The 23,900-nt window shown below is 37.8% G+C and overlaps 1 protein-coding gene across 26 annotated transcripts in view; it reads right to left on the bottom strand.

Annotated features, from left to right (window-relative positions):
• Positions 1-21,050, bottom strand: part of NRXN1 (neurexin 1) — a 1,022,285-nt gene extending 1,001,235 nt beyond the window's left edge. For 13 of the 26 annotated variants that reach the window (XM_054702001.1, XM_054702007.1, XM_054702008.1 and 10 more), the window contains exons 1-2: positions 20,813-21,049; positions 16,413-18,089 (exon numbers count right to left, since the gene is read on the bottom strand). In XM_054702001.1, the coding sequence (XP_054557976.1) occupies positions 16,413-17,184 (772 nt within the window). In that variant the 5' untranslated portion in view covers positions 17,185-18,089; positions 20,813-21,049. Of the gene's footprint in view, positions 1-16,412; positions 18,090-20,812 lie in introns of all 26 variants that reach the window. The other 13 variants (XM_054702011.1, XM_054702006.1, XM_054702010.1 and 10 more) reach the window with 3 other exon arrangements.
• Between the last annotated feature and the right edge of the window lie 2,850 nt (positions 21,051-23,900).

Here is a 23,900-nt window from a genome sequence, read left to right as displayed (position 1 = left end):
TTGTATTCACTAAACTATATTGTGACATTTTCACCCCAGTTTATATAGATATTCCTCATTCATATTATGTTGTAAGACATTGTATATGGTCTGCCATGGTTTATTTAACAAATGACACATTAATTAATATTTAACTTGATTCCAGTTGTTTTCACCATTACAGACAATGGTATGAATAATAGGGATAATATATTGATGACAATTAAAAATTGTCATCTGTAAAAAAAAATCCTAGAAGAATTGTACTAATGTAAATATCTGTTTAAAATTGTCAGAGCTACTATTAAATTGCCCCTAAACAGCTATAGAAATTCTCACTCCAACCAAAGATGTACAAGAGTATAACACTGCTTATGTTGTCACATCAATGCCGACACTGTGTATGATGGTGCTCTATAATCTTAACAAGCTAGGTAAAAAATATTACCTAATTTTAATTTATACGGCTTTACTTATTACTGATATCAGGCTTCTGTTCTTATTATTTATCAACTATTTGTATTTTTATCTTAAAGAGTTTTTTATTTGCTTTTTTTGGCCATTATGCTTAACGTTCTCTTCTTACTATCTTGAATTTGAACTTAATTAAATTTACTGATATTTTTTGAGTCCCTATCATGGGATAGTCTGCTAGTTCTCACATATATATTAGAGAAATAAAATGGAGCCTATATGCTCCCCTGGGGAGTTAGAATCATGTAAAGAAGTAAGGTGGGATGTTAAATAACTTTAATAGAATGTGTTGAGTATGACAGTAAGTCAACTAAGTTGGTAAGAGTCTACATAAAGACAGCACTGACTCTGCAGAAGAGCTAGGGAAGGTTGTCAGGGATAGATCTCTTAGATGGGTCATGGATTGTGGGTGGAATTTCACTCAACATATATTGGATAGAAGATTTTCAGATTCTGAGAGAATTGTACTAGAAAGATCCCCAGGCATATAAGTGCAATGGATATTCACAGTAAATAATGATTGGCTTAGGTCACATGGCTTCTGTTGGGAGAACATGGGAAGAAATGAGACTGGAAAGAACAGGGAATAGATTTTCAAAACTGCTTGACTGATATTCTTAAGAAAGTATGTATTATTATTAAGCCAAAGGAGAAATGCTATTGTTAAAGGAGATTATCAAAAGAAGAGAGGCATGGTTAGAAGACTTAGGAATATTGACTAGAATTAGGGAAAGTAGTAAGGAGGCTGCAATGAAGATCATGAGGGCTGAGTAAAAAAGCATGAAATAGCATGATATCAATAGAATTGAGTGAACATGTTCACTGAAAGTACATAATTAGTGTCTTCATTTCCCAGCTTTTAGTAGCACCAGATAAGATACTCAGCTATGTGACAGTAAGCACTGTATTATATTGGAATCACTTATCTATCTACCAGCCTACTCCACTAAAATTTAACTTTGTTCTCTTTCAAATCTTAAGACCAGTGGTGGACCAAAATATAGTGCTTCATCAAAAAATAAAACATCAAGCACCCTGGTTTTTCTTATGCTCAACTTGATGCCAAAACAATCTCAGTATTTGTTAATCCAATCCTCCTTTCTCTCCATCCTCTCTAACTTTCTAGTGCCTTTTTGCTACCAACTATTTCATTTTAATATGGAAGAATCAATCCAGTGATGAAGAGTAATTCAAAATGATGGTAGTTTAATTGAAAGTGTGAAACAATTCATTAACTGCAGTTTTTAAAGGAACCCATGTTTCTCACTCTTCACAGCCATATTGCTATACCTGAATTTTTCAAAAAGGATGAGTTTTGCTATGATTGATAATATGACCAATGGCACACACATATACCTTAATATAGAGTTTCATATACTAAAACTAACAGTGAGTTTTATTCATATTTCTGACCCTTGATTTGTATAGTTGTCTTTAGGTTTCAACACCTTCATTTGTGCTGCCAAACATTTAGTCTTCAAGAGTGTTGAGAACACAGAGGTGAATAAATACCTAAGAGCTAACATCTCATTTTATGTACAATGGCCTCTTGAGAAATGATTTTAGAACTAAGAATGAATTCACGAATTCACGAATGGGTGAAAAATTCACGAAAGGATGAGTCAAAGATGAGGCTAGATTTCCAGTTTGTATAATTGGTTGTACTTGGAAACCATGACTATGATAGCATACCAGAATTAAGCCTATCTAATGTTGTGAGTGGTTGTTGCTTTGATTTTGTTTTGTTTAAGCTCAAAAACTATTTTTCCAGCTGTCTCATCTCATTTCTTCTGAAAGAATTCATACCATTGTCAAATCCCCTCTCACCCAAAGTTGTGTTTCCCAGAAGAACAGTAATAGCACACACTATAAAAGGATGGCATGGGAGCAATGCCACTTGGATGGGCTACTGTCAGGCAGCAGGGAAAGAACATCACCCCAGGTGGAGGTGAATTCAGTCCTGGGAGGCTGCCCTGGAGAAGACAGAATGAAAAGAGGAAGTGCAAGGTGAGCTGAAATATGGGCGACAGCTGTAACTTGAGCTCAACCACGTTCAAGGAAACATGAAACTGGGGCAATCCACTGTGTAAAGAGGACAAGGGCAGGTGGCTTAGGGCAAACACAAGCATGTGGTCAGAGAGCCCAGTCTGCATGCTAGAGACACCTATGTGCAGCAAGAGCAATTAAGGCAATTGGGGGAGTAACCCATCTGCCAAGTGCTCTGTGATAGTTGGTACCATATTTTACTCAAAAGCATCTGTGAATTATAACTTCAGACATTATTTTCCTTCCTTCCCTTCCCCTTTCTCCCTCCCTCCTGCCTCCTTTCTGAGGGTAGATTTCCTTTAAGATGGATTGCTGGAGGTTATTTCCATCTCACACTTGGGAGATTTCATGTTAAAGGCTTTCCAAAAAGTACAATTATTTATATAATAAGAGCTAAAATATTTTAAAGGCCATTTAGGCCAGGGCGATGAGCAGAAAAAGGGAAATCTTAGGCAATTTAAGACTGGCAGTTGTCCATCTAAGCTGTTAATGATTTCCAGGAATAGAGATTCACCCACTATTTCTTCTGGACTGTTCTCACATTTATACTAGAATTGCAAGCAAATGCTGTTTTCTCTTCATTTAAACCTTAACACACTTTTGTTCAAATCCATTTCCACTGCTTAGCCCTCTGTGGACTAGACTACTACCACGCAAGTTTTCCTTACACCAAATTATTTTTTTCTGTTTGTCAGCTCATATTTTTCTGGCCTACTTTTCCTGCTAAAAAATGCAGTGCTATCAGGACATTCCCTTCAGAGTATGGACTACCTGATATATAGATATCAGTGGTATAAGACATTTCTTTAAATCATCAGGTTACAACAATATACAAAGGATTTTATACAGCCCCTGCCTATGCCATTTCCAAGGTAAAATGGGAAATTAGTAGGTCAGATAGAAGCAAGAGGAAAGGTTAGCAAGTCGTTGAAAGTACAGTGATGCTACTGCTGTGATGAAGCGATCAAGATGATTGTAAAACATTTTGGGAACTTACCTTTGGGAGAGTATTAGAAAGTGGAGGTGATAGTGAGTAAAATAAAAAAAGCAGGTGGCTATTTAGAGGAAGGCTGAATGTCAGATCTTTTCACACAAGGGAGGTCTGAAATGTTTTGAGCAAAGTGAAGACAGAGCTCCTTCTCTTAGGAAAATAAAGGTATGTCAAGGGGATATTGTCTATATGGAATTTATTTCCATTGAGGAAATAACAAGAAGAAATTAATTTATTTGAGCAGAGAAAGAAATTTCATTAAATTTGAGGAAGAATTTCTGCCCAGAAAAAGTTATTAAACACTTAAGAGGAATACTGAGAGAGAAAATATGAAATTTTATTAGCTTATACAAACATCTTTTAAACACAGGGGATATGCTTGTATGTGAAAAAGTATATAGAAGATACAGAGTTATAACTTGATTATTATAAAAGAAGGAATTTGTAAGCTAAGGTGATGTTCTCAGGAGTCATCAGGTCTGAATGCCAGCTCTGAAAATTTCTGCTGTTTGTCTTTAGGTAACTTTTAAAAATTTTCTGGACTTCAGCTTTCTCGCCTTTAAAATGGGGGAAATAGCACCTATCTTCGGGAGATTAAATTCATTAATATTAGGAAAGAGCTTTAAAAGTGCCTGACAGACTATAAAATATGTGAGATTTTGCTGTTGGTGGTAGTAGTGAATAAGAAAAACCTCAAAAACACATTTCCAGAAACTAGAGATACAAATATAAAATGATTATACTTTATGTGACATTTTAAGTTTTGTGTTTACTCTTCTTTTCTCTCATTCATCACTGCAGCTTAGTCCTGAATCTAGAAGTCAAGAAATGTATATTGTAATCCCCTCCTCCAATAAACAGTATGTGTCATCCTTTTTATTTTAAATCACCAGTCCTCACTGTTCTGGTTGTTTCAAATTCTATTAGCGCTCCTTTCTGTCTCAATTTACCTTCTTCTCCAGCACTCATTTTCCCCAACCATCTTTTCCTATCTCCTGTTTCTCAGACTTGTGCATCATTTTTTTCAGTTACTATACCCCAAGCTTTATAGCTTCCCAAAGGTCTCATGATCCTCTATCCTATATCTCTTGTGAATCCAAGACACAGGATTGTATATTCGGCTCCAATCCAAATTACCTCTGTTTAGAGTGAAACACAACATTTTCTGTGCTACAGAAACAGACTCTGTCTAGGATGAATAATGTCTTGGGTCTGGAATAGGGGGAGGGGCTTATCATTCTTTATTTCCAAGGATTTCTGGAAATGTGCACAACTCTCAGCTCATAGTCACAGAGGACTGTGACGCACAGATGAAGAATCATTCAAATTCCTGAAGTTCTACTTCTGTCTGTACTTTTATGAAGGATGTCAATGTAGAAAGTAGAACAGTGGATGAAATTCAAGTGAAAAAGCAATTATTATTTGAGGCAAAAAAAAATAGTGATGTGAGAGCCATATTATTTTAATTTCATCATTCTAATGCTAAATAAAGGCCTAAGATGCCAGAGAGAGAGAACTAAAGAGCTATGTATCAAAAAAAAAAAAATCCCATTTAATGGTAGAAACTGACCTATGAGGCATGTTCTGAAATGTATAAATGACTCATTTAAATATTAAAAGCAAAAATTCTCATTGATTCTCTAAATATCCAGGTAAAGAAGTTTCTGGACTATTATTTATTTTTTTTAAATCGCTCTCTCAAAATACTCCTGTGCAGGCTTCCCCTGGTGGTGCAAGCGATTGAGCACAGTGCTGTGAGTTTGTCTGCAGCCTCTGCAGCCCGGGTTCTATCCTGGCCAGCTGGTAAGATACCCACATGGCATGGCAGACCTCTCCTGTCATGCCCGCTGCTCCCCTCAGCAGTGTATTTCAGTGTATTTCAATCAGTCTACCTGTTCTATTCCCTGTGCTGTCTCTGGTGAATCCTCTCATCCTCCCGCTCATCTGGCCTGTGCCCCGGTTCTTGTATGCATGAATAAATAAATCTTAAAAAAAAATTCCTGTGATAGTCTTGGCTTAGATTTAACTCATTGAGAACTCAGTAAGCTTAACCCACTAATTTTCTTATGTATGGAAAATTTTAAAGGTTTTTAAATGGCACTGTGAATATTAGATTAACTTTATTTGTTTTTTAATCTTTTTTATTCTGTTTCAACATAATTGCTTTATGCATGTGCAAAAAATAAAGTTCCATCAAAGTAAATCATTCTTGATAAATAGCTGTCAGAGCATGCTTAGAGTAAGACTTAATATAGTTTTTCACCCAACACTCAGGAACAGTTGAGATGTTGTTAATCAATAAAATGAAAATATGACTTTACACAAACCTCATAGATAGGTAATGCCTTGCCTCATTACAGAAAGACATTTGCCTTCCATTTAAGTTTCTAAGGTTTTGAGTAGCAAAAAATTCATATAATTACAGAGACCATTTTAAGTCATAAAGATACCATATTTTAATGAAATGTTTAACCAATAATATATTTTGGAATATTTTAACATAATAAACAAGACTTCTTAAAGAAATCTTTCTCTGCTTAAATCATTCCATTGCATATGTCATCTTTCATATGTGTCTCTGTGTGTATATTCACATACATATATATATATATATCTCAAAAGTAAATGTCTACATAAATATACCTCACTACTTTAATTCACACAAAACTGTCCCAATTTTTTAAATAGGAATTTATAAATGTATCCTCCTATACATTCAATTGTGTATTTGGGTTATGAAATGCAATATAGAACTTATTTTTCTAAAATTTTCAGTTAGACAAATTAAACAGTACATAGCATCACATTTAGTAATTTTAAATAAATAACTGTATCATTTGCTGAAAAATATCAGTTTTGCATTCCAGATAAAGCACTTAAGCAGAAAAGTAGTATCTTCCATACAACAGTTATAGTTATAGGCTACCATCCAGCCATTTCCCTAAGGAGAGTCCAGGCATGCTTAATTAAAGAGAGACATCATTACTTAAAAGAAAAACATGAGTCTTTAATTTCCTTGCTTCTGCGGGACTGGGGCAGTTCATTCTGCTGAATCTAGCAATGTCTGAGTAACACTTAAACTTCGCTGATTGTACCTACAAGTCCAGGCATTGTTAGGTCACCAACAACAGTAGCTTCTGAAATGTGAACAGTGCTGCTTCCATTATGGATTATCATCTGCACAGAATTCATTAGGACTATAATTAAACCCAGAAATCCCCTCCTGATATTAGGATGCTAGTGAAGCAACTGCTCTTCTTGGTAACTCCTCTTCTAACTTTTGGACCACCAGTTCCCTCTTGGGAACTACCTAAGGAAGTACTACTGAAGTAGCACTGCTCCTGTGATGTGGAGTCAGTGTATTTCTAATTACAGTCCAGATAGTTTTGAGCACAAGAAACTAGACAAGAGTCCAGGTCAGCACTTCGGCTTGCCAGGTCAGACTTGTTTTCCTCCCACTTCTTTCCAATAATAGTTTCTCATATATACCAGAAATAACATATATAATACATCTTTCTCACTCTAAGAACTGCCCCTAAGGTCAATTTTAGGGTATGTGTTAGGAACTCACACTAACAAACAAAAACAACCTATATTCTCTTCATGCAACCTCAATTTAGTGCCTACTGCAGTGCTATCATCTACATCTTTAGCACAACCATCCTCTAACTCAGCAACTGTCCCCAAGTGTCGACTTATATGACCTAGTTAATTCTTTACACTTATGCCGAGTGACCATGGACTTTGATAATCTTTAATAATTTTATCTCCAAGACTCTGAAATGGAAAGAAACTTCTGTTTTTTGCCTTGTGAAAACTAAGTATTTTCATTCAAAAGATCAGGAACCAGTTGTAATGTTTTAAAGATACAATGTATTGGAATTTTATCTCTAGTTACTAGTACTAGAGTGGAATCAATCCATTAAACATACTATAAATTGAAGGTGAACAAAAGAAGTAAATAAGCAAGTTTTATAGAAACAAAGTGTTAAGAGTTCCTACAAGCTATTCTCTTTCTTTAGTGTCATGTAAGGGTCTGACACAATCCTTAACTCTAAAGGCTTTATTACAAGTCAGCCATTCAAATCAGCATGAAGTTGACAGAAAGTGAACAAAATTCTAACATCCACTAGTGGACAGAGTTGTCTGCTGGGGCAATGGGCATACCTGGACTCAAATTTCAGCTCTGCTACTGAACTGTGGCAATTTTGGCAAGTTCCTTTTCATTTTTCTAACTAACATTTTTCTCATGTGTAAAATGGGAATTTTTATAAAAAAAATCAAGTAGGATGTTGTCGGAATAAATAAGGTAATATGGACAAAATACATTTGCATTGCTTTTCACTAGGTAACACTAAATAGTAATTGTAACATTTGATAACTTATAAATTAATTTGAAATGTAAAATGAATGTAAATTGTATTCTACTTAAAAAGCTGCTTGCTTATGGCACAATAAAGGGCGGGCAGTTGGTATACCGTTTAAAATAAGTTGATGCACAATATTGAGGGGAAGGGGAGAAATCATATATCTATAGATTTAGAGAGTACTAGGATAAATATGTTTGGACTAATAATATTTTCCAATATCCAATCTTACTCATTCAAAAATTTATCACCACTCTATTACTTAAAATTTCAGTAGTTGATCTGTCCTTATTATACTGACTGAATTCCTACATAAAGTAGGAAATAAGTTCAAAAGTTGTACAGGTTTGAAAAAAAGAGTACTCTCTCCACTTACTCTTAGATTTATTCATATATAAATATGTTTTGCAGGTGGAATTGTTTTCTGGATTTATGTTACAACTATTTAATTTCCTTGCCTAAAAATTTTTAAAATGGATTTCCTTCAGCATTATTTTATAAGTAAGCTTCTGGATATATTCAATTCATTGGTGACCACTGAGTAGCATTCCTTTATTTTTTTTTTCTTTCAAAATGTAAAGTTCTTGGGCCTCCCTAGTGGCACAGGGGTTAAGACACAACCTACGAAGCTGTCTGCAGCTTCTGCAGCACCAGTTTGATCCCCTGACCAGCCAGGGAGCAACCCACATGATGCAGCAGACCTCTCCTGACTCACCCGCTGTCCCCCTCAACAGTGTACTTCGGTCAGTCTGCCTGTTCTGTTCCCCACTGTCTCTAGTGAATCCTCTCACACCCATACCTCTGGCCTGTACTCCAGCTCTTGTATGCATAAATAATAAATCTTTTAAAAAATGTAGATTTTTTTGTTGTTTGTAATTGACAGAGAGGTAGTGTAAAATAAATAAATATTAAGTTAAAGTTCAGTTATTCTCTAATATATATATATATATATTTATTCCCATGTAACCATGTAACCACCAACCAGGTCATACCTAAGGCTTAGCTGTGTCAGCTTCTAGTTAATACTACTAAAAAGTAACCTCTACTCTGACCTTGATCATCAAAAACAAGTTATGACAGTTTTGAAATTCATATCAATGGAATCCTATAACATGCACTCACACAGTTACTAACTTAAGTTACTCATTTCATTTGTTTACATCTTCTACAGGAAGAAAACAGGAGTGAATGTCCTCTTTATGTCCTGTTCCAGAGTATAAATGTGTAGTAAGATAATCACGAAATCTTATACATGTTTTGGGCACAAAGTTCTAAAATAACCCTGAATTTACAAAAGCAAGTCTTAACATTTTTATTTTTAACATTCACAACATCTTAGAGCCATCTACTCTGCTGCCATTTGTATTCCTTTCAAATTTTCAAGTGTTTCCAATAGTTTACACATATAATCTACTCACAAAAACTCCGAGACAGGTTAGCAGAAGCTCACAATTTATTAGTGAGCTTCAAAACAACTGATCAGTTGTTTTCTCAATTCACAGTCTTGGAAATTGAAACACAGAGCATTGGTGATCTTACTCTATCTTCAACAACTGTTTAGAGGCAATGCCATTGCTGAAATTTAGTTCTCAGACAAACCTCATGCCACATGTTGTTTACACACATTGCAAACTATTGCACCCATTTCCCATATTCAAATATAACTACATGGGATCCATGCTTAAGAGAGAAAACCAAAATGTCAGGCAATTCCTGAAGAGCTCTAAACCAACTAACTGAAAACAGTGTTTCTTTACGAAATCTAATGGGAACATTTTAAGACTTAATATTCAGCAAAGATGCTGTAAGTTTACCTATTCCTACACTTCTGAAAACGTGCAGGAAAGGAATTTAGCCATGCAATTATAACAAAGTATACAAGAAAAACATGTAAGGATTTTGCAAATATTGGTTTACATAATGAACTTTTAGAATACAAGAATGATGTATTCCAAATTATGTCAAATATACTCCTGCTTTCAAGAAGCACAAGAACTTCTAATAGTAGGCTTATTATCTCCATATTAAATAAAATATGACTATTTATAAGGCCTAATTTTCGTGCACATTTATTTTTTTTTTTTTTTTTTTTTTTATTCTTTTCTTTTTTTTTTTTTTAATATTAAATTTTATTTTTATATTCCCCCATACAATTGCAAACGCCCCATTCTGACCCCAATCCTTCCCCTCCCGCCCCCCACCCCCCAACAAGTGTCTCTGGTTCATAGTTTTTTGTTGATTTTGCTTTTCACTTTCTTATATTCATTTTCCTGGTCCCTTATTTAAGTTTTCTAGATTCCTGCTATGAGTGAGACCATCCGGTATTTTTCTTTTTCTTTTTGGCTTATTTCGCTGAGCATGATCCCTTCCAGCGCCATCCATGTTGCTGCAAATTGCATGTGTTTATCTTTTTTGAATGCTGAGTAATATTCCATGGTATATATGTACCACATCTTCTTGATCCAGTCATCTATTTTTGGGCATTTGGGTTGTTTCCAAAGCTTAGCTATTGTAAACAGTGCTGCTATAAACATAGGAGTGCAGGTGCTCTTTGGAATTGATGTTTCTGTGTCCTTTGGGTAAATACCTAGGAGTGGAATTGCTGGATCATATGGAAGCTCTATGTTTAGTAGGTCCAGAAATCTCCACACAGCTCTCCATAGTGGTTGGACCAGTTTGCACTCCCACCAACAGTGCACAAGAGTTCCTTTTTCTCCACATCCTCGCCAACATTTGTTGTTGCTAGTTTTTTTAATATGTGCCATTCTCACTGGTGTGAGATGGTATCTCATGGTAGTTTTGATTTGCATTTCCCTGATTACAAGTGATGTTGAACATTTTTTCATATGTCTGTTGGCCATTTGCATTTCCTCTTCAGAGAAGTTTCTTTTTAGCTCTTCTGCCCATTTTTTGACTGGATTATTTTCTTTGTTGTTGCTGAGTCTCATCAGCTCTTTGCAGATTTTTGTGATCAGTCCTTTATCATTAGTGTTGGGTGCAAAAATGTTCTCCCAGTTGGTGGGGTTTCTCTTTGTTTGTGCACATTTATAAGATTTAACCCTGCAACCAGTGTAGCCTCCAAATGTTCACTGAGAAAGAGATACAGATTGTGGTCTATGACTGTTTTCAGGAACCAGAAAGGCTGAGGGTTCTAATTCTCACAATATAGCTAATAATAAAAAACATATACTACCAGTACTTTCTGCATTAAAAAGGACAATTTTTAAAAATAATCAGTTTAATTCTCACATTTAGTTTAATGATATCCAAAACTGAAACATGATTACATACATGTATGTCTGTGTGTATATTTATAAACAAAAATAACAAGTGGACACTTCAAAATATTTACTGTGTATCAGACACTGTGCTAAAAGCTGTACATGAAGATACCTGCTTATTTTGATTAGATCCCTTATGACATAAGTACTATTATCCCAATTTCACAGATAACAAAACTGAGGAATAGAAGTCTGAATGTACCCACTTGAAACCAGGATAGCACCAGAGTTTGCACAATTTAATCTCTACACTACAAATACATCTTGGAATAAACAAAAATTCAAAATAATACATTCCACCTCCTTTGCAGCATCGTACAAGAGTAACTCAGTTTTTATATTATTTAATAGTCAATATAAGCTTTTTTTATAGACCAGATAAACACCTTTCATCATTACACTTTAAGAACTTCCCAGAACATTGTACCTAAGCCAAAATTATTAATGCATTTCTCCATTCCACTAATATTTTTAGCACAGCTGATTGGCCATTTCCTACAATGGTCAATTTCAAACAAACTCTGGTAAAATCTCTGAATCATTTGCCCATACAGTAACTACTTATTACTTTTTAATTTGCAAAGACTGTAAATACTGATATAGTGTTTTCCTTTATTGTAGAAGTTTAAATATTAAAAGCCTAGCCTCAATCTACCAAGATACTATCATAAGGAAGACAGTCTGAGCAAGGTACTCAGGTCTGTAAGTGAGGACATTGTCACTGGGTTGCAGAAGTCTATAAATCCAATGGGTCTATCTGATAGAAACCACATCACAATACACACAAAGGAATCAAATAATGTTTTTTCAGGTCGAACCCTGGTACAGCAAACAGCAAATGACTTTAGATAGTTATATCTAACCAAACTCAGCAAGATGCAAATGTCCTGACAGAAAGAATCTTGGTTTTCTCTTTGTCCTCAAGTTCAGTCCACAGCTTACAGTGGGTGTTTAACAAATGTTATTGACTGACAAACAGAAGACAATGTTTTCTCTTTTTCTCTAGTCCTTTATCAGTCTGCTCCCTATACTGTAGCTAGAGGGACATTTTTGAAATATAATTTAATAATGCTATCTCCTCCATATCCTCCACACTAAGTTCCTTCCATTGCTTTTATATCTCTTTTACAAAAAAAGATTAGAATTCTTGACATGGTCTAGAAGGTCTGTCATGATAAGACTCTGCTCCTCCTCTAAGAGTTCCATTATCAAGGCCCTTCCCTCATTTGTTTCAATATATCATACTATCTCCTTCATGAAGCTCTAAACACAATCTTCCCCCTCTGCCTTTACCTGGCTAATTTCTTCTCACAACCACAGTTTTAGTTTAAATATCACTACTCAGAAAAAAACTTTGATTAGGTCAGTTACATTATTTTAAGTTATCACAGCACCATGTACCTGTCCTGCAAAATCCATACCACCATTTTAAGTTCCCATTTATTTATTCATTAGTGTGCCTCCTCACTGAAATTTAAGGTCGATGAATGTAGAACTATTTCTGCAAATACAATGGACTCAATCAATATTTGCTGAATAAAGAAGTGGATGAATGAATGAGTGATCATGGTTGTCTATCTGTTCACATGAGTAAAGTCATGGAAAGCAGTGGGTTTATTAAATGACATCTGTTGCACTGCCATGTTTACTAATACTAAGGAATTGGTCATCACAGGCCATGTATATTTATGGCCATTTAAATAGGGAAAGTGATATTTGCATCTAGCATGAAATTTTAATTTAAATGACCCTAAAATGCATGAAACTTTGATGTGGAAATTATAAAATGTAGCTTAAATTAATCTCCACTGATCAGCCCTTTGTTCTCATTTTTAAGCTGTAGATAGCCACAGAATTCACTAATTCTTTTAATTGCTGGGAAACTATTAGTCCTCTCAAGTAGAAACATATTAAATAATAATGGTCCCAGGGCACTTAGAAGAGTATGATTCACTGAAAAAGCTATGTGCCCCATAAGCATCCATCATTCAGGAAATATGATATTCTTGGATAGTTGAGTTCTGAAGCTGACTCTGAGGGTCAAAAAACAGAACTGATACACAAGTTAGTTCTGTTCCATCAGCCATTTTTATAGTTTCTCTTTCTTTTTCTTCTTGAATAATGCCTGAACCTGAAAAAGATACCACTCCTAAAAAACTGGAAATCTTATTCAGTAGATTAATCATGGCTCTGTCACTAACCTAACCATGACAGATAATCTTTCTTATAATTTCTTACTGTCAGTATATAAATAAATAAAGCACTTGCTAGGCCTGAATAAATAAGGCTGGAGTGAAATCAATTAAATAATAAGTCTAGAAATTTATAGGTGTGTAAGTAGTCTCAAGATACTATAATTCAGATAGAATATGAGAGAGAATATTCTCATTGTCTTTTTAGTAATTCTTCTTATATTTTGAATATGAAGGCAAGTAAAATGTTAGACATTTTAATTAAGTTTATAAAGAAGCTGTAATTGGAACCAATTGGCGTCAGTATAATTTAAATTGTGTTTAAGATTTATTATTAATTTTTCCTAAATTTTCTCTATTGAATGTGTATTTGTTTTTAAATTAGTTTTTTTTTTTTTTTTTTAAAAAGAATGGAGTAATCAGTGTAAATACTGGCTAGAAGCTGGGCTTTGTTTATACTTCATCTGAATAGAAATCATCTATCCCTAGCCATCAATACATGATTGGTGTTGGGAGAGGCATCCATTCTTAATTAATAATTTAATAGTCACTTGACACGCATGAAACAGGGAAAGTAAGCAAAATGGAGCCAATCCTTCTGAGAATACGGACTCTGCCATCTCCTATTTCTGTGATAATAAAGGAATCAGTCTTCTGTGTTCCTTTCATGACCAGTGGTGATCTTTGCACTCTATTTTCAGCTCAAATTTTCAAAAGGAATCAATGCTCCAGAACAATCATGTTGGATTTGTTCTTCTGGGTTGAATTACTTTATGCATCAGGTACTATACTGCTCAAGTACGTACTGTGGCAATTCCAAATTCTTCACCTTATGGAAAGAGAGCTCTACTTCCAAAATAAAATGTATTTCAGAGGAATCTAATTCTGCTCCTCTGCAACATATTACTTTTTCCATGCTTTCTCCACTCTTAATTGTTCCTGATTATGCATGATCCCTGGATGCCTATGTTTAAAATGCAAAGAAAAATAAAAATTCTTATTTAAAACACTCTCCCACACAGAACAAGCTGTCACTGTGTCATATTTGTTTCCCAATTTAAGGGAGGAAGTTATATCTCATGTGTTCTTCATTAAATTGCCTTTTCTATATTAAAATGGCATTGGAATACTCAGAGTAATTCTCCCACAAAATAGTGTTCATTTTTTATTCATTTCTACTAATCAGTGCAGAGGTAAGCAACTTCAATTATATTACAGCAAATCATCATATGTGGCTCTCTTATTCATGATTTACAATCAATTTAGATTTGGTAGAGGAAAAAATGCACTATTTTATTTTTGTAAAACAATAACTATAAAACCTGACCCTAAATGCCTGGAAATTTACTGGCAAACCTGAAGAACAGTATAGGGCATGGGATACACAGTCTTCTTTAATTATTCAAGCCAAAATACAATGAAAACAACATCCCACATAAAGGCAGAGAACAATATAATAAATCACTACTTTTTCCCATAAACCTATGAAGGCTTACAGACCTCTCCTAAGGACCAACTTCTTGCTTCCTAACTCCCTTTGCTATTTAAACAATTACAAATTTAATCAAATCTCCATTTCTCTTAAAGTCAGGTTGAGAGAGAACTGCTAAACCTAAGAAGAATTACAAGGGCTAGCTCTCTTTAGCAATGTCAGCAAAAAAAAAAAAAAAAAAAAAAAAAGACATTAAACAATAAAATGCAGCCATACATAGAGGTTTCATCCCAACATCTTTCAAAATCAGATTTAATACTTCATTGTTTCTTAATTTCAGTCACAAATGCCATTTATCCATGTGTTGATTGCCTTGATTTGACTCATAAACTATATTTTATACCCTGATATCTTCTGCACCCTTTAGTCACAGATATATCCATATTTCATCTTTTTCATATCACTCACTTTCTGTTCATAGGTTTTTCTGTTCATAGGTTTTTCTGTATTGATACAATATTTTCCTTAGTTATTATCATGTAGCAACATTGCAGACATGCACTAAAATCTCCATTTTATTCATAAAGGGGAGAAATTAAAACTCAAGTATGATTTCTTTAAAATACCACATTGTTTTAAACCCTCAAAACAACCAATTACAGCTTAGTCTCCACTACCCAGATTAATATAATTAGCTGAATTTCCTCAGAAAATCTCTTGTAATCTTTCAAATACATTTCCTGGTTATTGGACTACAGAAGTTGCTCAGTCCAGCAGCATCTAAATTTCTCCCTATTTATCTTTCCAAGCCTTGTGCTAATTAAGAAATATATTACTTAATCTCTAACATTTCTAAGCATTGGCTGGCCTGTCTCCCACCTCAAGAAACCACAAAAATAACATGATTTTACTTAAATTGACAAATGTTGGACTTGGACATAATCACAGAAATTAGCATTATTTCCAAGAATCCTCCTCCTTCCAAGTAAGAAAATTTTCACTTGTACCCCTCTCCTCACACTATTTCCCCAACCATAAGCAAGAATTTACATTTCCTTGCAAAAGGCACAGCAGTGCCTATGAATCCTGTCTCTCCAGACCTTCACCAAGAGTAACCACGTGGGGATTCTGACATGGTGAACCTCCTCTGCACTTCATTCTTCACCAAATGTATGCCTAATCTCCTGACACTGGTCTGCCTCTGATGGGAAAAACCTGTATGTTACAGACTCAGAGGTGGTAGCAAAAATTACAGCAGTTACTCAAGTTGGCCATGGCCTAGTGACTCTATATAGGGAGCAGCCTGGCAAAAAACCTGAGGAGTGATGAGATGTCATTTTAATTACCACTTGGAAGGAAGTAGGCATGATGGAAAGAGCTCCAGGAAGAAAACGAACTATAAGGGCGGTGAGGGGGGGGGGGTAGTTGGGAGGGGGGCTGCTTAACCACTGAGCAGTTGCCAAGGCAGGAGTGTGGGAGGGGTAAGGCTGCAAGGCCAGACACGAATCTTCACCTGGCAGCTAACGACACACAGTGTCTGGAAAAGGCAGACCCCATGCACCTGTCCCCAGCCCTGTCCCGCCTGCCACGCCCGGCCTCCCCGCGCCCTGCCCAGGCCCAGGCCCCTGTGGGTCAGGCGTCGGGCCTTACCTTGGCTGCAGTCCTTGCCGCGGAAGCCCGTTCGCGAGCAGTCGCACACGGCCTGGTCGTCCACCACGGAGCACACTCCCCCATTGAGGCACACCCCGCCTTCGCCTTCCTCGCCCGCCTCACACGGGCTCCCGCCACCACTGTTGGGCGGCTCGTCGTCCAGCTTCACCTCACCACTGTCCACCGGCAGGGCCTGGGAGGAATTGACCCTCACGTCGCGAATCCACCCCTTGAAGGGCTCTCGCTCCCTCACCGAGGCCAGCGTGAGCTTGAGCGCGGCGGCGCGCAGTTCTGGGGGCAGCCCCCCGATGAAGAGGCCGCTGAACACCGTCATGTCCCTGCGCTTGGACTTCACTTCCACCCACTTGGCCTCCACCTGGTCGATGAAGAGCGTGGTGTTGCGAAACTGACGGCGGATGCGCACGTGGTGCCACGCGCCGTCGTTGACAGGCGTGTCCGCCAGGAGCGTAGCGGGCTCCGCGCAGAAGATGGAGAAGCTGAGCTGCAGGCGGCCGCCTCGCGTGAGGATGAGCTCCAGAAAGTCGCAGAAGCCCTCGTCGTCGAAGTACAGCACGAGGCCGCGGGCGCTGCGCGTCTTGAGCTGGAAGCTCATCTCGCTCTCGCAGCAGGCGTTCCACTTGGGGAAGCGCGTCCACTGGCCCTCGGCGCCCGGGAACTCCAGCCCGCTGCCCAGCTCTGCCCAGCAGCCCAGGAGCAGCAGCGAGAGGCACAGCAAAAAGCAGCCCCCGCGCTGGAGAAGCGCCGTCCCCATGCTCGGGGCTGGGGTGCGGCGGGGGGGTGCCGGGGCCGACAGGGTCAAAACGGTCCTGGACACCTTGAAGTAGAAATGGGGATCCAGTGAGAGAGGAGGGGAGGGGAATCGGCAAAGGTGGGAGGGCGGCACCCTCCTTTAGCTAGCTCTTTTTTTCTTCTTCTTCTTCCAACAACCCCGCCCTCTCTCCCTATAGTCTCCTCCCAACTGGAAAGCGTAGACCCCAGTGGTACAGGGCAGCCACAGAACTTCCAGACCAAAGAGAGGATACACTTTGGAAGCAACGTTCTGGAAAAGGCGTCAACAGAAGGTCAAGGAAAATCACTGTTCCATTTGAGTCCAACGACTAGTTCAAGGGGGTGGTGTCAACGGATGCTTCACTCCTCTATTACCATCATCTGCCAGGTACCATCAGTGGGACCAGGTGGAAGGAAGCAGAGTCAGGTGAGAAGGAAACACTTCTAGAAACGCAGGAAGCCAGCAAGGAATCAGGATCCTCGGATGCTTGGGAAGGACTCACTCAAGTCTTTCTCCTCCAAATAAAGTGTCACAAACCGAAAGAGGGAAAGGTGTTCGTTGCCTCTTCAGTGCATTATTTACTAACCCCAGAGTAGCTTCAAAGGCCTGCTTCTCTTCTCATACCATGCACTTCCAGCCCCACTGCAGCCAAAGCAGAATTCCTTGTGACGACTTCACAGGCTGAATTTGGCTTCTTTTTTTTTTTTTTTTCCTTCCCCACAGTAGGGTTGAAACCCGGAAGCTGTGAAATAGCCAGAAGCTGTTAGATGTGGAAATCACAGCAGCTCCTCTTCTTTTGCCTCTGCAAGGCTAAACTAAGATGTCAGCATATCAATTGGTTGTTTCTTGGTGGTGCATTTTGGTTTTATTTGGACTTTTATAAAGACCTAGAAATTTGCAGAGAATTAAAATAAAAATTAAGTTCTAACATCATGTATAGTATCATATAAATCATTCAGCTCAGAAACCATGTGTGTAATTAGTGTTATTAGTAAGACAAACCTTCTTAGAAAGAGCTTATTTATTAAGATCTGTAAGATCTAGTGTCTCCCAATAGTTGACACCACACTTTTATAATCAACCATTACACCTTGTAGTTTCTTATAATTGTTAGTAGGTAACCCAGATTTTTCTAGAGATTGGATTACAGTTATCTTTTTACTTTTTCTAGAAAAATGTTTTTTTTTTTTTTTTTAATATATGAGGTGGGGAAGGCACTTTAAGAGACTTCTACTTATATTGTAAATTTTTCTCATGGACAATAAAAATACAAGCTACTCAAATCTAATAACAGATTTTTAACAGTCAGAGCATATCTAACTGTCTTGCTAAAAGTTGTTGATTTGGATTTGGATAGTATGTTTTTTTTTTTATTTTTTCAGAAAGAAAGAATAGTTTTGCTTTATTGGGAGTCTCTTAAACCTCAAACAAACATTTTCCTGCTTTTTATCAAAGGAATAATCTGTTGTGGGAGAAAACATCTAATTGGAGTCAGATACCTATTTTTGGCAACATTTATGTCTTGTCATAATAATTCCTCTAATGATGGGTAAAGTATTTAATATTTTGTCTAACAGTGTAGTGTTCTTAACTTCTCTTCAAGTCCTTATATGGCTGTCAGCTCTTAGAATTTGTAGAATCAGAACAGCAGTTGGCATGTGTGTCACCTTAGCTGCTATAGCTCCAGGATGCTAGAATTTAAAATCATATCTTTGAATAACTCACTATACTATAAATCATCTCTCTTTATTCAATGCTGACAGTTTCTTGAAATGGTACAGAAATAACAAATAGTGAATTGTTTCTAAGTTATTTTTTAGCAAAAAAAATCATTCTCATGTTTTGACCAAAAAAATCACAAATATATCATTTGGTCATGTTAGGCAAATCATGTATCCCCTTACCCATTCCCCACTTCCCTCACACATATACCACATACCACACAGAGACACACACACAAACACACACAAATTTATTGCTTGAACAAGGAAGCTCACTATCCAATTAGCACTTTTTTTTTTTCCCTACAAGCTGAAACTAGCAGTAATTTATGGCACCGCATTGTGCTGCTGCTCCTCCATGGAGGGAGCTGAGAGCATTTCTCTTCAGTACAGAGCAATCCCTACAGGTGTCAGCTGAGAGCCACCAAGCTAGGGGATCCCACTACAAGTTCCTCCCCAGATGAAATTGATGACTGGTTCTCTCCTTCAGCACACACACAACACACTCACACACGCACACACAGACTGTCCACAGGCAAAAGGAAATAAAATTCTCAGTTGCTTATTTATTATGGCTGATACATTCCACACTATCAGCAATCACCAGCCATATCTTGTCTACTCCTATACCAAACCCAAAGAAAGGTGCTCTTAAAAATCATTCTAAGACAGCACATTATTCAATATACTTTTATTTTTAAATGGACTCAGGATTCTGCCAAATTTTCAGTCATTTACAAAATAAATTTGGCATTGCAAGATCAAGAGTAGTGCCTTGCTATATAATCCACAAGCTCATGAGCTAGAAAACCATTGATTTTGGTGACTCATTTGGGGCCCATTATTTTATTAACTAACATTAAAGAGATCACAAAACCCTTCTTCACCCCACCTCTCCTGTCCTCCTCCACTAATTCATACCTTGACAATTTTTTTAAGGAATGAAAGAGAAGGGGAGGGGTACAGATATATTCTTAACCACAGAGGAGGTCAACTGACTCCCCCAGTTCTTAGAGGAAGCTCATTGTGTGTGAGAGAGTATCTGTATTTATATGGAGAAAGAGGATTCTCTCTCTAGGTGCCTGAAAACCTGGCGAGTTCACAAATTAGAGGATGAAATAAAGGGATCTGAAAAACAACCTTACTGCAGCCAAAGAAAGAAGCGCTCTAATTCAAAAGCAGACTAACAACCTCATTAATCTTTTCTTTCATTTCTAGAATCAAATTCATTCCCAAGCCGCTTGAAGGATCGATACAGTATGCTTGTCGGCTGCAGTTGCATTTATTCTAACATGTTTGTGGTATCTCACACACACATACCTCATCATCATCATCATCCCATGCACCCTTCAATATATACCATCATAAAGAACCTGAAATCTTTGTGAGAATTTTTAGAAGTGCCTATCTTTTCTTCCCCGGCTTTGGCAAAGTCCCTCAATGCCGATGCACACCCAAATTCTCCCTGGCTTTCCCGCCCAGTCTCTAAGCACCATCTCTAATACCAGTGCAGTTTCTTGGATCCGGGAGTCGACCACACAAATTAAGGATAGGCACAGCATGGGGCTGGTGGGGAAGGGACAGAAAGATGTAGATAAAGATATATTTTATTGCTTTGGTTTCTAACTTGCCTGTTTTCTTTCTTTTGCTAATAAATCACTGCATTCAGCCTTTAAGTTACTACCCCAGCTCCACCATCGCATCTTCTTGCCATCTATTTAAAAAGCTTCATGCAAAGCAACCAAGATCTACACTCCTCCACCCTCCCACCACCCACCCTTCCCTATGCATTTGTGGCAGATTCTGGCTCAGTTACAACAGGGAAAGATATCCTTCTCCAGGTTGCCTCGCCCCATCCCCTCCCCCAACCCCAAATTAAGCTGCTTTACCTGCCGGGTTATTCCCCCTAGATCGAGCCAGAGCCTGAAGCATGCATCGGTCAAAGCGAATTTCCTGAGGTCTGTGGATAAGGCGACTGCCGCTGCCTTTTCAGAGGCGTCAGGCTTGAGCGTCTGTCTCCAGGAGTGCGGGAGGGGAGAACAGGCAACGGAGGGGAGCAGGAGGAGGAGGAGGAGAGGGAAAGAGCTGGGAAGGAGGAGGCGTTGGTGGAGCCCGAGAAGGCTGGGTTACGTGACGCCGGGTGCTGTCCTTCTGAAAGAGAAGGGCGGAGCTGAGCTCTCCGCAGTACCATGGAGAGCGACCGGCCGTTCTCAGGCTGGGATGCTGGTGGGCTCGACCCCGGCTCAGCCCCTCCAGGTCCAGATGCTGCGGAGCGAGGTGTTTCTACCTTTGCTTCCTCCCCTTGCAGGGGAAGCGGGATCCACCGATCCTGGGGGCGGGGACCTGCCGCAAGCGCTTCTAACTTGTCACCACCCACCCTCCCCCACCAGAGAGAGAGAGAGAGAGAGAGAGAGAGAGAGAGAGAGAGAGAGAGAGAGAGAGAGAGAAACACCAGAGAACCACGTAGTCTACTGAGCATGCCCAGCCCCTGCTAGACCCACGGAAAGCTGTGTGGTGATTCCAATTCTCCTAGGTTTCGTGATTGGGCGAGGGTACCTGAGAGGATGCCATTGACGGGCTTCGCAACCACAAGGAAGGGACCAAGGTGTCGGTAATTAAGATGAGTTCTGGCGTTACTTGAGCACCTTGGTCTCCTCCGTGAAACCCTTGAAAAGCTGCAGTTCTTCCAGGAATGCAGAGACAGGAAAGAATCATACAGTCGCTGGCATTTCCCCCATTCTACCTCCTTGCCCCACCCCTTACTGTGGTCCTGGCTTGAGTTTTCACTTCAGACCTTCAAGATCTACCTAGTGATCGCCAAAAGACATGAGAAGGAAACGCAACGCTAATGTGCCAACTTGGAGACCAGACTTTGTCTGACAAGGTGCTTTTTGTGGTGACCTCTCTTCATTTTCCGGCTTTCTGTGCTCTGTCATGGTCATTGGCATCCTGAGCTGAACAAAGTTCTGTACCTGTTTAACGCTTCCTCATCTCCTTCCTTTTGCAGCTAGTAAAACCTGAAGAAAGGGAAACTATGTGCTAGGCTCTAAGCATATCACTGGGCATGCCCAGTAGGCATTGCTAGGTTTAGTGACAAAAGAGTTAACTCTAAGGGAACTTGCAGACTAGGTGCCAGAGAAGTCTTAAGTATGTGGCTTTAAGTTATAGTTCGAGTTCTATGAATACGTAAATTCCTAATCTTATCATACTTCTAGCCTGGTTTAATTTTGAAGCAGAAACATTGGACATTTATTTCAACACCACAAACATAATAACTTCAGCCTCAAATGCTATATAGTAGGAATATTTTCTGCACTTAGGACCTATAAAGCAAGCCTATGAGAACTAGACAAATTCAGGAGTACTGAAATAATATATATTCCAAATGCAATATTCATTTCCTTTCAATGAAACCAGAACTCATTCCTGTGATAAGCCTGTTTATACACTCACGACTTTCATAAAAGGGTCTAAATAATTTTTAAGGCAGAAACCACAAGTTTTACTATTTGTATTGCCTACAGAAAGGTAGTGTGGTCAAGTGGTTAAATGTGTGGTAACTAGAATCATGTTGTCCAGGCTTGAATTTCATTTCTGCCACTTATTGAGCAAGATACTTTATCTTACAATGCCTCAGTTATCGCAACTGAAAAATGGATGTATTAATAGCCCCTGCTACATCTGTTTGTTGTTGTGAAGAACAATAACAAGTAAATGAACATAAACTATTTAGAATTATGTAAATTAAGTGCTAACAATTTTTATTACTTCCAAGCCTACTCTGTTGTATTTGACTCCATTGAAGTCACTTCTCTGAAACCCAAACTCCTTGACTTTAAAATAGGGGTACTAGCAATTGCCATCGGGTAGCTTTGTGAATTTAATGAAATAATAACATTTAACATGATTTTGGAAAACATAAATAAAAAATTACATAAGTAAATCTAAGTGATCTTGCACCAAAAAATTAAAACATTTGATGAGGTTCTTTCTTCTATTTAATACATACTCTTTTTTAATTTTTGCTGTCATTTACCAGTAGTTTCTATAGTAAATAGCACATTAGATACACCCACATTTGTCTAGTGTAGAGGCAGAGTTTAATTGCAGAAGTAAGTGAAATTTCTGGCCCATTCTTAAGAATCAACCCTAAAAAAGCTTCCATGGTGTCTTTAAGTGTGCATGGTTCTTGTTTGTACACTCATGGGAATCTTACAGTGGTGACAGAAAATTTTCAAAGGCCCACTTAAAAGTCACAGCACTTTTTTACTAGGAGTCTTAAAATCCCATTCATTACAACTAGTTCGTAGAACCTGCATAACTATCTAGCTTATTTCATTTTGCCTTTATGATTTTTGTACCTTCATTTTAATGAGGTAACATTAGTTTTCAACACTGAATAGGTTTCAGATGTATAGTTTCTCATCTTGCTGAGCAATTCATTCTATCCCATTGATTTACGTGACTGTTTTTATTTCAATACCACACAGTTCTAATTACCATAGCTTTGTAGTATATTTTGACATCAAAGAATATGATATCTCGATTTGTGTTCTTTACTCACAGTATTGTTTGGCTATTTGAGTCTTTTGTTGTTTGCTAAAAATTTTAGGATGTTTTATTCTATTTCTGTGAAGAATGTTTTTGAAATATTAATAGGGATTGGACTGAATCTCTATATTGCTTTAGGTAGAATCATTATGACTATATTGATTCACCTGATGCATTAGCATGGACTGTCTCTCCATTTCTTTGTTTTTTCCTAAATTTCTTTCAAAAGGGTCTAGTAGAAAATGCACAGGAAAAACTTTCAGTGCATGCTTCAAAATAGACAGTATTTTTTACTTTATTTTATGTACAACTTACTGTGTTGTTTCAATATAAATTATTTCAACTTTCTGATGCCAGTTTCCTCATGAGTAAAATAGAGATAGTATTACCTTACCTTCTAAGATTTGGCAAGAATAATGTCAATGT

This window comes from Talpa occidentalis, unplaced genomic scaffold (genome assembly GCF_014898055.3).
Source record: "Talpa occidentalis isolate TD23 unplaced genomic scaffold, MPIMG_talOcc4v2.1 talOcc4.5, whole genome shotgun sequence".
NCBI lineage: Eukaryota > Metazoa > Chordata > Mammalia > Eulipotyphla > Talpidae > Talpa > Talpa occidentalis.
This window is presented reverse-complemented; position numbering and strand designations above follow the sequence as displayed.